This window comes from Terrapene carolina, unplaced genomic scaffold, assembly GCF_002925995.2.
Source record: "Terrapene carolina triunguis isolate 2854851 unplaced genomic scaffold, T_m_triunguis-2.0 Scaffold230, whole genome shotgun sequence".
Lineage (NCBI taxonomy): Eukaryota > Metazoa > Chordata > Testudines > Emydidae > Terrapene > Terrapene triunguis.
In genome coordinates this window covers 2248111-2261724 of record NW_020664581.1, presented here as the reverse complement: position 1 = coordinate 2261724, position 13614 = coordinate 2248111, and the positions used below count along the sequence as shown (strand labels likewise).

At 50.4% G+C, this 13614-nt stretch overlaps 1 protein-coding gene across 1 annotated transcript in view; it reads left to right on the top strand.

The window, feature by feature from the left end:
* Nucleotides 1–13614, top strand: part of SND1 (staphylococcal nuclease and tudor domain containing 1) — a 301281-nt gene that overhangs the window by 115723 nt on the left and 171944 nt on the right. Inside the window, exon 11 of the mRNA XM_029912487.1 lies at nt 7760–7849. Within this exon, the coding sequence (XP_029768347.1) occupies nt 7760–7849 (90 nt within the window). The remainder of the gene's footprint in view (nt 1–7759; nt 7850–13614) is intronic.

Sequence of the window (13614 nt, the reverse complement as noted above, 5' to 3'; positions counted from 1 at the left end):
CTCAGTTTGGTCTTGCCAGCTCAGCATGGCTGGTTCTTGGGAGAGCTCCAAAGAGAGCCAGCAGGAAGTGATGGTGGAGCTTCAGTAATTGGCCCTCTTCCCTCTGAGTCAGTACTGAACAGACTCCCCGAATCATGCTGGGACATGCTCCTCTGCTGCGGGAACGGGCTTATGGATGAGACGTTAGCCAGAGTTCTTGACCTCCGGTGCAAATCCCGTGACACTTCCTTCAAGGGTTGGTGCGTTGGGCATGGGGTCAGAACCAATTCTGGCGCGGGTAAATCCGTTGCTCTACGTCCCTCTTGCAGCTGTAAACTGAGCACAGTGTCCAAAAGTGCACGGCAATGCTGTGTGATACCCAAGGGTAGGAAGTGAACAGCTGCTGCATTCCACCTCAGAGGTGGCTGCGTTTCCACAGGCTGCAAAATGGCCCCAGTTTGGGTATTGTTCTGTAAGGTGCTTTGATAGAGCTCTAGAAATGCAAATGTGACCTTTGTGTTGATATCTTGCATCACCCAGCCAGATGATGTGGCCAGCAGTTCTGAATACTGTTGCCATGGGTTCCAGTGTTTAAAAGGTCACCTCTGCTCCCAAGCCTTGCTGGTCAGTGAGGAACTGTCCATCAGCTGGGTGCTCATTATATCCAGTCCAGGCCCCCTTCCTCAGCTCTGTGGCCTTGCTGGGAGGAAACCGCTCTGTCTCAAGACCTGCCCTGCTTCTTCCTTCCTCCTATGGCCATGGGGCTGGAAGGAAGCGATGCTTGCTAGCAGTCCCCCGCCATTCTCCCACCCCACATTGTGAGATGGGAGGCCATGTTGTCATGGCACTACACAACTGTGGTTTCTGGTGCGGTCTTCATTTTCTACCGAACGGTATAATCCATGTGCCTTTGTTAGGGGGAGCGCTACATGGCTGCACAACCGGCTCTTGAGAACCTCTGCTGTGGCCTACCCCTTCCTGTAAGAGAGGAAGAACAAAACGTAAGAATGGCTGCTCTGTGTTGGACCAATGGTCCATCTAGCTCGGTATCCTGTCTTCCGTCAGTGTCTAGTGCCAGGTGCTTCAGATAAAGTGAATAGAACAGGGCAATTTATCGAGTGATAGCATTCTCCCACCTGCTATCCAGTCCCAGCATCTGGCAGTCAGAGGCTTAGGGAAACCCAGAACATGGGGTTACATCCATGAGCATCCTGGCTAATAACCATTGCTGGACCTATCCTCCAGGAACTTATCTAATTCTTTTTGAACCCAGTTATACCTTTGGCCTTCACAACATCCCCTGGCAACGAGTTCCACAGGTTGACTGTTTGTTGTGTGAAGAAATACTTCCTTCTGTTTGTATTAAACCTGCTGCCTGTTAATTTCATTGGGTGACTCTTGGTTTGTGTTTGTGTGAAGAGGTAAATAACACTTCCTTACACGTTCTCTAAGCCATTCCCTCCGTCCTATCTCCTCTCAGTTGTCTCTTTTCTAAGATGAGCATTCCTAATCTTTTTACTCGCTCCTCACGTGGAAGCTATTCCACGCCGCTAATCAGATTTGTTGCCCTGCTCTGTACTTTTTCCAATTCTAATATAGCTTTTTTTGAGCTGGGGTGACCAGAACTGCATGCAGTATTTGAGGCATGGTGTACCATGGATTTGTGTAGTTGTGGTATTTTTTTGTGTCTATCCCTTTCCTAACGGTTCCTAACGTTCTGTTCACTTTTTTGACTGCTGCTGCAAATTGAATGGATGTTTTCAGAGAACTAGCCATGAGGACTCCAAAATCTTTCTGGAGTGGTAAGAGCTAATTTATACAAAGTGATGGGCTTTGTATAGTTGGTATTATGTTTTCCAATATTCATTACTTTGTATTTATCAACATTGAATTACATCTGCCATTTTGTTGCCCAGTCACCCATTTTAGCGAGATCCCTTTGGAACTCTTTGCAGTCAGCTTTGGATTTAACGATCTTGAATAATTTTGTATCCTCTGCAAACTTTGCCACCTCACCATTCACCCCTTTCCCAGATCATTTATGAATATGTTGAACAGTAATAGTCCGATTGGGGGACTTGACGATTTACCTCTCTCCACTGTTAAAACAGGAAACAGAGTAGGAATAAATGCTATCTTTTAGCTAGTTACTGATTCCTGAGAGGATCTTCCCTTTTATCCCGTGACTGCTCACTTTGCTTAAGGGCCTTCCATGTGGGACCTTGTCAAAGGCATTCGGAAAGTCCAAGTACACTATATGCACTGAGTCCCCCTTGTCCACATGTTTGTTGACCCCCTCCCCCCCCCTTAAGGAATTTTAATAGATTGGTGAGGCATTTCCTTTTTCAAAAGCCGTGTTGACTCTTCCGCATCAAATTGTGTTCATCTCTCTGCCTGATAATTCTGTTACGTTTCAACCAGTTTGCCTGGAACTGAAGTTAGGAGGGGCCTGTCTCTTCTGTTACAACCTCGGGCTGCTGACCTGAGGGCGGAGTTAGACACCCATCGAAAGCCCATGCCCATGTGACGGTGACTCTGTCAGAAGAGCTGTGTGTGTGTGTGGGGGGGAAGGCAGTAGCAGCTTATTGTGGGGGGGTGAAGCCTGCCGCCCTGTGCATGTTCTATAGCATGCATACCTAGGCGTTTAAATGCAGCATGGCCGTGCAGCTCACTGCTGGACAGTGTGTGGAAGATGTTCCAAGCCATGAAGGGACTGGAAGCCAGCCAGAGGGAGCCTTGTTCCTGCAATATGTTGCCTTTAGCTCTGGGGGAAGCTCTTGGCAATGGGTCGCTGTGAGAAGGCTGCAGCTTGTATTCGCTCAGAGCTGGTGACATTGGGAGGCCTGGGCAAGGAGCAGCAGCTTGCTTCCCCAGCAGAGGGGGCACGCGGGTGCCAATCCACCTTAACAGACCTGTCCCGGCAGGATGAGAGAAGTGAGAGTCTTCTCACATAGGAGCTTGTACTTCAGGGGCAGAACAATTGAATCTGGGTCACAGTCGATCACAGTCGTGGGTTGCTGGGGCTTATGAAATGTCCCTATTTGTAAACATCAGTGTGGTTTTTACTGTAAGACCTTCATGTGTAAAATAAAGTCCCGGTCTGCCTCTGCAAGTAGCTTCATAAGCAAAAAGTACTTGAGCTTGATGTGCCTTGGCATGGACATCTGTCCCTCCGCCAGTGCCACCCAGCCTCCACCCCCCCCCCTCGGTGCTGGCATCTCTGGGCAGAGGGCCCTGGGGCAGCATCCGTGTGCAGAGTGAGGATGCCTGCCGTTTGCACCAGTCTTGTGCTCAGAGTTAGGGTGGGCAAACCACAGCTGATTAAGGGGGAGCGGACTCTTCTGGAGTTACCCCATTACCAGGCTGCTTCTGGTGGCTGGAATCACACAAGACTTCTTTAATGTTGGGATTCCCTCCCACCCCAGCTGAGGGCTGGACATGACTGATGTTCTGGCAGTTTGCTGCTGCTCTGAGCATTGGCCCATGTGAGGACCTGGAGATGCCTGTCCCACATTGGAGCTCCTACTCGGACTCTGCAGCTTGAGGCCTAAATGCAGATACCCCCATGCTGCAGCCCAGCCAGTGCCTGTTGGACACCAGAGCGCAGAGAGATGGGCTAGTACAGCGCTCTAGTTAGACTTGCTGCAATGTGCCCATCCCATGGCATACAGTCTGTAGCAGCAAAACCACATGGTAGCAAACTGGACCAGTGCTCACAGACAAAAACCCTTCTAGATTCCCCCTTATGGTGTCTCTCTTTCTCCCCCCCCCCCCCCCCCCACAAGAAACTGAGGCTCTACCTACACTGTGCCGTCCACTCATCCCCCTTCCCTCCCACTTTTCCCCAAAGGAGCCTAGGAGAGCGGGTAACTCTTGTACTGAGACTTGAAGGGAAAGATTTGGTCTCTGGGGACCCAGTGAGAGAAGTGACTGGTCCAAGGGTATGGTGGAGTCAGGAATAAATCCCAAGAGCTCTGATTTCCAGCTGCTAGAGACTGTTCCCAGCCTGTACTGGTTACAGGTGACCACCTAGTCTCTGCCCTTCGTTCCTAGATAGTATGTATTAAATTCACTTCTGTAGCCCGTTATCACTGTCATAGGGAGCAATACCGCTCCATGAATCCCAGAGCCCAGGACGCTGCCTTACCTGCTGTGAGTGTAACGCTGGGGGCTGGAACCCAGAGACACAAGTGAGGGTGGCAGGCAACAGCAATTGGGAGGAGTGGGGTGATTGCACAGTCTTACAGGTGAGCTGTGGGCACGACTGGATCGACCAAGTAACTCCTCATTTCCTTGACATTTGTTTCAACCTCTGCCTCTGTTTCTACTTTGGCCTGTTTCTGTCCATGCATTTGACTTTCCTCAGCAGGTGCTGAGCAGTTGTTGGGCCAGCCGTTGAGGCTCGGATCCTAAAGATTTTGCTCCTGGGGTTGCGTCTTCTGTTGGGTGAGACATTCTCTGGTGTTTAATGTCAATTCCTCGGGCTGCAAAAGAAAATCCTTGTTAATGAGCCGGCATCCGCTGTAGATTGCAGACTTAGGGAGGTCAGAGGCCTGCATCTGGGTTGTATGTTCTAGGATGAAATAGACGGCGGAATAGTATTTTCCATCGAGTTGGAGGTTTGCTGTAATTCCAAGGTGGGCAGGCTCCAGCCTCCCAAACCGCACCCATTCGTTTACATTGTCTTCAACAAGTTTCTGATGCAAAGTAGCCACAATTCTGAGTGCAAGGGGAAGCCTGCAGCAGGGATCAAGTCCTGAGCAGACTGAACCTAAGGAGCTCTAATGGCTGTAATAGGGAGCTGCATTGGTTTACCCCAGGGGTTCTCAAACTGAATTGCACTGCAACCCCCTCTAACAACAGAGTTACTACATGGCGAGGGGGGGGAGAGCCCGAGCCCTGTTGCCCCACGTGGGGGGACATGGGGCTGCAGCCTGAGCCCCGTTGCCCTGGGTCAGGGTGGAGCTTGTGCTTCAGCCATGGGTCCCAGCAAGTCTAATGCTGGCCCTGATGAGCCCATTGAAATGGGGTCCTGACCTCCATAAGAACGGCCGTACTGGGTCAGACCAAAGGTCCATCTAACCCAGTATCCTGTCCTCTGACAGTGGCCAATGCCAGGTGCCCCAGAGGGAGTGAACCCAACAGGTAATGATCAAGTTTGAGAACTGCTGGTTTACCCATTAATGTTTCCAGGTGATTCTGGTGCTTGTGGGTAGTATTAGGCCCTCCTATGCACAGCTCTGGTCTTGAACCCGCAGTAATCCTTCCTCCTGCAGGAATCCCTGGGTGCGATTCTGTGCTGGGTAGATCAGGAAAGCTTTATTTTTATTTATATTACCATAGCACCTCAGCGCCCCAGTCATGGGCAGGACCCCATTGTGCTAGGGGCTGTACGCAGACAGCCCCTGTCCCACAGAGCTTACAGTCCACCCAAGATGAGGCAATGGATAGATACAGACGGGAGTACAAGGAGACGGTAGTGGCCAGCATGGCAGACAGTGGTCTCAGTGGCCTGTCAGGTTGTCTGGCCCATCACTGTCGTATCTGAGCGCTTCACACTCTGTACTGTATTTATCCCCTCAACACCCCTGTGAGGCAGGGCCACGCTCTTACCCCGTTTTCCACATGGTCACTGAGGCTTGGGGCGCACGGTGACTTGCCTGAGGGGTCCCAGGAAGACTGGGGTGGAGCAGAGACTGGACCCCTCTTCCTCTGACTAGATGATCATAATGGTCCCTTCTAGCCTTAAGGTGACTGGTGTGGCCAGTTCCAATGCAAGCGTCCCCACCAGCTGGCTTTTAAGCTGTGGGTCGAGGGGGGAGACGCCCTCTAGAACTGAGGGCCGTGCACTCTCCCTGACCCCCCCCCCACTTCTGAGCCTGTCCATGACTCGATGTTGGTGGGGTTCTGTCAGTGGAGGTTTTGCCCACTGGGAGCTGAGACGAGTTTGTGGGAGTAGCTCTCGCAGCAAAGTCCATGTACTCTCTCATTCACTCCCTGGACTTCTCCAGGCCCAGTTGCAAGGGGGCATTAATAGTGCTTCCCTGCCATTCGCTGCTTACTAGCCTTGCCGATGCATTTGCCAGGTTTGTAGCTTTCCCCTTATTAAAACTCCCTGTTGCCCCTCCCGCTCTGACTGCATGGCAGCTATTTCTGCTGGAAACTTTTTTTCCTCTCGCTCTTTGAAGGGTCTTTATCACCACAAGATGCCTTAAGCAGCTGGTAGACAGCGGTAACTGGTATGCAGTGAGATGCCCCGCGATTCCCTGTCATTGGTGTCGCATCCCATGAGTGCTATTAATCACTAGCCGATAATGAGCTTGCCTAGCGAGCAGCTTTTCCACCAGAGCCTGTGAGAGTGGAGGACGTGCACTGAGCTTGCCAGGTTACCTTAATTAAGGAGCCCTTTTTAGTGTTTTGGTGGGGAGGTGAAAACAGTATGAGTGGGAACGAAGGTGCTGTGTGCAAAGGCCTCTTAATGAGAGGCCTTCCGGTTCCTTCCCCCCTCCTGTAGGAAATGCTCGGGGTGCTGTGTAATCTGGAGCTGAGACATGCCGGGCTGTAAAGCCTGGATGCAGTGGGCTCCAGCCTTGCAAATGAGTGTGAAAATTTGCACGATTCAGTGGTTTCCTGCGATAAAACCGAGCCTCCCTCCCCCCCCCCCTTTTAATCACTGAGCTGCTGTTGAGTTCTCCTGAGAAACCAGTGGAACCTGCCGTTCCGTTGAGAGGCTGCTCCAAAAGGCAAGGAGCTCTGTGGCTGCTAGTGCCGGCATCTGAGTCTGATGCGGGTAGAGGCCTAAGGGTGGCCCCTGGTTAGCTGCCAGGGCTGATGCGTCTTTGGCGGGCTGGCGGCCTCAGATGGTGCCATGGTGCATCGCCATTCATTCCTGTTCCAGCCTCTTGCAGTGTGCATCGCCACGCGGAAGTGCCTCTTGCAGGGTCTTGGAGTGTTGACCAGCAACGGGCACTGCATGTGTGGGTGTGAAATGGGAGGCTCGTGTCTCTGGAGAAGACCTGTTAATGAGGAAGCTACCAGCCACCAACCTGGCTAAGCAATGATCGAAGGGTGGTCGATGTGATCTGTGGGGGGTAAGCCCCCCCGGGCAAGAGGGGCTGGAATTAGGCGGAATGGGACAAAACTGAGCAAAGGCAAGCGGAGGCTGAGTATCAAGAATAACCTCCTGATAACAAGATAGGCCAGGCTGAGGAGCAGTCTCTTAGTGGATGGGGGAGGTGTCTCTGTTGCCTGGGAAACTTTAAGACTGAACTGGAAGAAGTGCTGCTGGGGACAGTCCTATGCTGGCTGGAGGGGTGAAGAGAGGATGGGGGTAAATTTTGATCCCTCAAATCTGCTTCTTGGGGCTTGTCTACATGATAAAATTGCCCAGAATAGCTCCCTATGTAGACACTCGGTGCTCTGGAATACCATCACTTTATTCCATAATTGCTCCACTTTGGAAGTGCAGTAATTATTCCAGAATGAAGTGACTTATTCCAGGATCGTGTGTCCACATGGGGAGATTATTCTGGATTAGTGCTTGCTCAGTAGCTATTCTGGTTAAATTCACTGTGTAGTCAAGTCTTTATGATCCAGAGAAGCCGTGAAGGATCCAATACACTAGAGCCCAAGGGGTCAGCCCCTCCTCCTGTTCTCTGTGCTGCTGTCTGGGTGAGTCCCTTCTGCTGCTCAGGGCCTCCTGTGCAGTGCACTGATTGGCTGGCTGCACCTTCACTTTTCGCCGCTACCAGGCTTATTTGGGTTTTCCTCTTCGTTGCAGGACAAGAACCGGAAGCTGCGCCCGCTCTATGACATTCCATACATGTTTGAAGCCCGGGAGTTCCTGCGGAAAAAGCTCATCGGAAAGAAGGTAAGAGACTGGATCAGCTAGAGCTGCCATCTTGTTGGACCTCATGGGCCGAGCAGACTCCGACCAAGGAAAACTCAGTTGCTACTGGAAGAAGTGCTGAAAATACGTCTGGTAGCGCTCTCCATCACATTGTACAAAGCTGATGTCTCCGTGAGGTGTGTGTGTGGGGGTGCTGTGCTGCTGGAGCTGCTGTTCCTGGGAATGAGAGGGGAACCCACCCCTTGGCTGTGGTTCGACTTCACAGCAGCTTGTTCTGAGAGTGTCCCAGGGGAAGTTTAGGGAGCAGAATAGAATTCATGTTCCTCCAGCTGACTGGCGCGACCGCTGTTGGTGCTTTCCCACTCCAGACACGGCTGCATGTGCTTAGGGGATGGTTAAGAATTCCAGCCCCGTAAGCGCTTGGGAGTAGAAGGTGCTGGCGAGAGATACCGGAGTGTTATCCTTTGTTTTAGGAGTGGGAAGAGGGCTTCTTGCCAAAGAAATGGCCCCAATGCTAAACAGAAGCAAGCAAGCTCCCTTTGGGCTCTAAGGTTCTTTAAAACGCACAGGCGAAGAACTAGCCCGTTGTTCCTGTGTAGCTAGCTGCATGCTGTGCAGTACGTTCCTCTGTCCTTGGAGTTTCGCTTTCAACCATCTGCTGCAGTGAACGTTGAGAGGTCTGGGCTACAGTCCCAGGACACGTCCTTTCCATGTCACTGGAGCATACGTGGATCTAGACCCCAGTGACTGAATGTGGCTGGGAAGGTGGAAGCTATCCTGGCTTGCTATGACAAGATGCATACAGTGTTAATGTTACATGATTCAGCATTCAGCCTAGAGATACTGGTTCTATTTTCAGCCCTGCCACTGACCTGCTGCATGACCTTCGGCAAGTCAGTTCTCTCCGTGCTTCTGTTTTTCTTCCCCTCTCTGCGTTGCCTGTTCAGCTGGTAGTGTGCAGGGCAGGGACTGTTTCTTACTGTGTGTACAGCACCTAGCGCAGTGGGGGCCTGATCTCATGTGGGGGCTCGATGAGCCACCACAGTGCAAACATTGAATACCTCCACCTTACCTCTGTCCCCGCGTGGTGGTATGATCCAGACCTCAGTTACGTTAGTGCGTACTGTTTCTACAGTACCAGGTAACTTCCTTATTTCCACCCCCCTCTAGTTCCTTGTTTTCCTGGCCTGTTTTTCTGTGCTGGTTTAGAGCCATTCTGGGGAATGAAGAGTATAATACGCATTTTACTACTGACGCACATGCTCAGGATGCAATTTTCAAATGCACATAAAATGGTCAAATAAATCAATTTCCTCCATAGCAAGGCAGCTCATTGCTGCTCATTGAGGACTATTTCCATGCCTAATTGCATCTTTCCATTTCAGAGACTTTATATATTAAAAAGATTTGCAGGGGTTTTTTTAAGTGGCGAAAAGTCTGTCGCTTGTCTCCTTCAGGAAATGGCTGTAGGGAATTAGACCTAAAGACCCCCGATCTCTGGGCCAATGTGAGCCTAAAAGAAGGTTTCCTCCAGTAACTGGCATTTGGAAAGGGGTGGTGATAGGGTGTTAAAGGGAATTGTCTAGCAAGAGTATCTGTTCGTGGCCTAGTTCCTGCTGTCATTGGGGTGCTGACTGCTTGGTGCTGTACCGAGTGAAGGAAGACCGGCCCTGCCCCGTGGGGCTTTTCAGGCAGGCTGTATGGGCTGGTGTGTAGAGACAGTCTCCCCTTGATGCAGCACAGTAGGGTTCTTTCACTGGCGTCAGAACAGCTAGAATGACCCTGCACAAGGGGGTTTTGGGGGGAGGAGTCGCTGGAAGAAATTGTCCTTTGCTCGGCAGAGCTGCAGCCGAGGTGCCGAGGCACGTAGAGAAGCAATGATGAAAGCAGGCAAAACCCTTTGAATCCATTTCTCCGAGCGCCTGCAGCTCCCGTTTCAGGGCAGGTGGAATGACGATAAATACCAAGCGCAGCTAATCAGGCTCCAAAGCATTTTAATATTATGTCAATAACACTCCAGTGTGGGCCCTGGGGCTCTGCCTCTTCAATGTCTGCTTTAAAGAGTGATCCCCAGACAGGTGTCTCGGTGAGGGTGGAGGCCTCTCCCTCAGAGCAGCCCTTTTCCTGTTCATGTCATCTTGTTACACCCATGACCGAGCGTGCTGGAGACGTGGCTGGGCTGCTGTCTCCACAGAGCTCATTAGCAACAAGTGTGCTTATTTTTAATTTAGGCAAATGCAGGTTCTTCCGAGAAGTGTTTACATGAAAATATGGCACTTAGGCAGCTCGCGATATACTGAAGCCGTCTTAATTATGTGCTTAGAAGCACCTCGATCCCTCATTGAGTTGGAGCCTGGGGTTTGTTTGGGAAGCAGGTCTGGCAGTGTTTTGGTCCTTGTGTGTGAGGTTAAGGGCTGCAGCTCTGAAACACGAGGCTGGAAGTCTGTGGCTCTGTCGGTCTGGAGCTCTGGTTGCAGGATGCACTCTTTGAAAGGCTGGGCTGCATCTGATTTAGATGATGCCAGCCAAAACACATTCTCCTCACGCCTTGGAGGTAGCATTGGATGGATGCATTCTTGCACCGTTTCCATGGATCATGTCATGCAGCTGGACTGCAAGGTGAAGTTAGGAGTAGAGTGTTGCCTGAGATCAGTCCTGGCTCAAGTTGCTCTTGAATTAGTCATGCTTGTGGTAGACTTACTGCCGGTAATAGCTCGGTTGTCTTTTCCAGCTAGGTCAGCCAGAGCCTTAAGAACCCGTGTTTAGCTCCATACAGGTGTGTTCCCTTCCTGCATGGCCTCTAACTGCTATGGGGAAGCCAGGAAGCCTTGTCTTTCAGATCCCTCTGCACCATGTAGCTTGTGAGCAGAATGCACGGTGAAGAAAGGCTAGTGCATTAGTGCGAACGTTGTGTGTGCCAGTGGGCGTGTCCTTGGGAGCAGCTCTCTGTGCGAGAGGGGTGTGAATGTTACATGCTCAACTTGGAATGAGTACATTGTGTAGGTGCCGGGGGGCCCTCAGAGAAGATAAATAACAGTAAAGGATTCCCCTTAATCTCAGCAAACTTTCTGCTAGAGCTTGCTCCTGAACTTGGCTGTTCCAAAGTTTGCTCCTGGTAGAACTTCTGTCCCTGCCCCTAGCTGGCTCTGTCCTTCTATATCCTGGGTTGAAACTAATAGGACCCTGATCTGAGCTGTTAGTGTGAGTCTTCAGAATAACTGTGCCTCTTTAAGGGGCTGGTTACCAGTATTGGGCAGAGCTTAGACTGGAGGTGGGCTTGGTACTGGGGAGATGATTTGTGTGAACGTTATTGTGCAGTAGCTGGGTTTGCTGAGACGTTTGTTGCTGCGTCTGGTGGCAGGACTGCGGCGTTCAGAATATAGAACTCTGTAATGGGTTGAAATGCCTCGGCAGCCAATGGGAACAGCTCTTTGTACGGCGGGCTAGATTGTAGTTGATGTTGGGGCACCTAAGGCTATTTGTAATAGGTGCTCTCTTGTCATTAGAAATCAAAATACTTCACCTGGGAGCTTCTGCTTAGAGTAAAATGGCTTCCCACGGAATCCGTTCTCCGCCTGCAGGCGGATCTGATGTCCCCTCAGAATTGCAGTGAATGGGAGCAGGGAGCAGTTCAGTGCCCCTGCAGCAGGGGTGAGCATGTGGGTATGCTCAGCTGTGGGAAGCATGCTGTTCACTGATGCCGGAGGTTTCATGCCCAGACCACAGCTCTTTTCCCCATCCGTGTCTCAATGCAGGGACACGTCCCCTGTCTTCTTATCCCCTGTGGGGTTAGCTAACGGGAAGAGCTGTCTCAGGGCTGCTCCAAAGCCAAAGGTGCTGGTAATCCTCATTGGTCTTCCAGGCCTTTAAGTTCTTCCTTTCCTGGTTTAGATACCGCCTCCCCCCCCACTGGTTTGTTCTCCTTCATCTCCTCTGCCCAGGGATGTACCCCGATACCTAGTTCCTTCAGAAACACTCCTTTGGGACTCCCTCTCCTCTGCTGCTGTGTTCCTGCCTGTGCACCTTGCTTCGAGCGTCACCACTTCTTTCTAGATGTTTTGTGTTTGATATGTTAGCAACTTTACAAATCCCTCCTGCTCAGCTACCGAAACACGCGACATGAACATGACAGTCGGCATGCCCCTTTGCCGTGCTATGCAGTGGCCTAGTCAAGTGCATCTTGCTAGAGAGTGGAACTTCACTGTACTTCTGGGCATGTGGCTTTAGGGAACTTCTATAAGCTGGGCACCAATTTTCTCCTCACTAACTAGCACATCAAGTCTCTTCTAGTTATTAACTCTTGGATCGATTGACCTAGGGACGTGGTAGCTTCTTTAAATCAAGTCTGTCTGTCTGTCTGTCTGTCTGTCTCTCTCTCTCTCTCTCTCTCTCTCTCTCAAAAAAAAAAAAGTCTGCTATAGCTTGCACAAGCTATGGGCTTGATTCAGAAATCCTAGAAATGTTGAATCCCTGGGTGAGGTGAGGTTCTCTGGCCCCTGCGATGCAGGAGGTCAGATGAGATGATTGGAACATCCCTTCTGCTCTTGAACTCTACAGATTTAACATGCAAAGAACTATGTTAAATGTCATGAAGTTTTGCAGGTGAGTACCGGATAAATAATCAATGAGCTAAGTATAGATTCTCGGGCCAGAAGGGACCATTGTGATCATCTCGTCTGACCTTCTGTATGACACAGGCCAGAGAACTTCCCCCAAATAATTCCTAGAGCAGATTTTAGAAAAAGTCCAATCTTGATTTTAAAAATTGTCAGTGATGGAGAATCCATCATGATCCTTGGTAAATCATTCCCATGGTTACTCACTGTTTTTTAAAAAAAAAATTTAAAATGTTTACACCTTCTCTAGTCTGAATTTGTTTGACTTCAGCTTTCAGCCATTGGATCATGTTAGAGCTTCCTCTGCTAGATTGGAGAGCTCATGAGCAAATACGTGTTCCCCAGGTAGGTACTTACAGACTGATCAAGTCACCCCTGAACCTTCTCTTTGTTAAGCTGAATAGATTGAGCTCCTTATACTTGTCACTCTCAGGCAGGTTTTCCACTCCTTAAATCATTCTCATGGCTCTTCTCTGACCCTCTCCAATTTCTCAGCATCCTTCTTGAACTGTGACACCAGAACTGGGCACAGGATCCCAGCAGCCGTCGCACCCGTGGCAAATCCAGAGGTAAAATAACCTCTCTGCTCCTCCTCAAGATTCCCCTGTTCATGCAGCCAAGGATCGCATTAGCTCTTTGGGTCACAGCTCATGTCACCATGTCATCTGTCAGTTTCCTGGGCAATTCAGTGATATGTTAACTTTTTCCATTACCGTCAATGCCACCTTCCCCAGCTCCATGAGCTCAGCCATGGGGTACTCCACGTTTCCTTGGTGTTGAGCCTTTCCTGTTTTCTTGACAGTGTCTGAAGTCTCCTGTAAAGAGATGCACTTTTTTGCATGTTCACCTTTTAAACAGCGGTCATGTCAAGTCTCTTGCTGGTCTTACTGGGAACCACCCTGAAAGTCTCGGATGTGGATTTTTCACTTTTCCTACCTTTGAGGCTTTAGCCCCCCTCCCTCCCCAAGCTGTGTGGCAGGCATGAAACACAGCCCAGATCTTTAACCAGCCTGACTAGAAATCCTTCACCCTTAGGTCTCACTGCCTTGGATTTTGTGCTGACATCCGTTGTCTAGCTCTCCAGTTGTCCAGAGGTATTTGTCAGGAACAACAGGCTTGGCTGGACCTGTATTTGTGGTGGAAAAAATTGAGCAGCAAAACCCTTTTGAA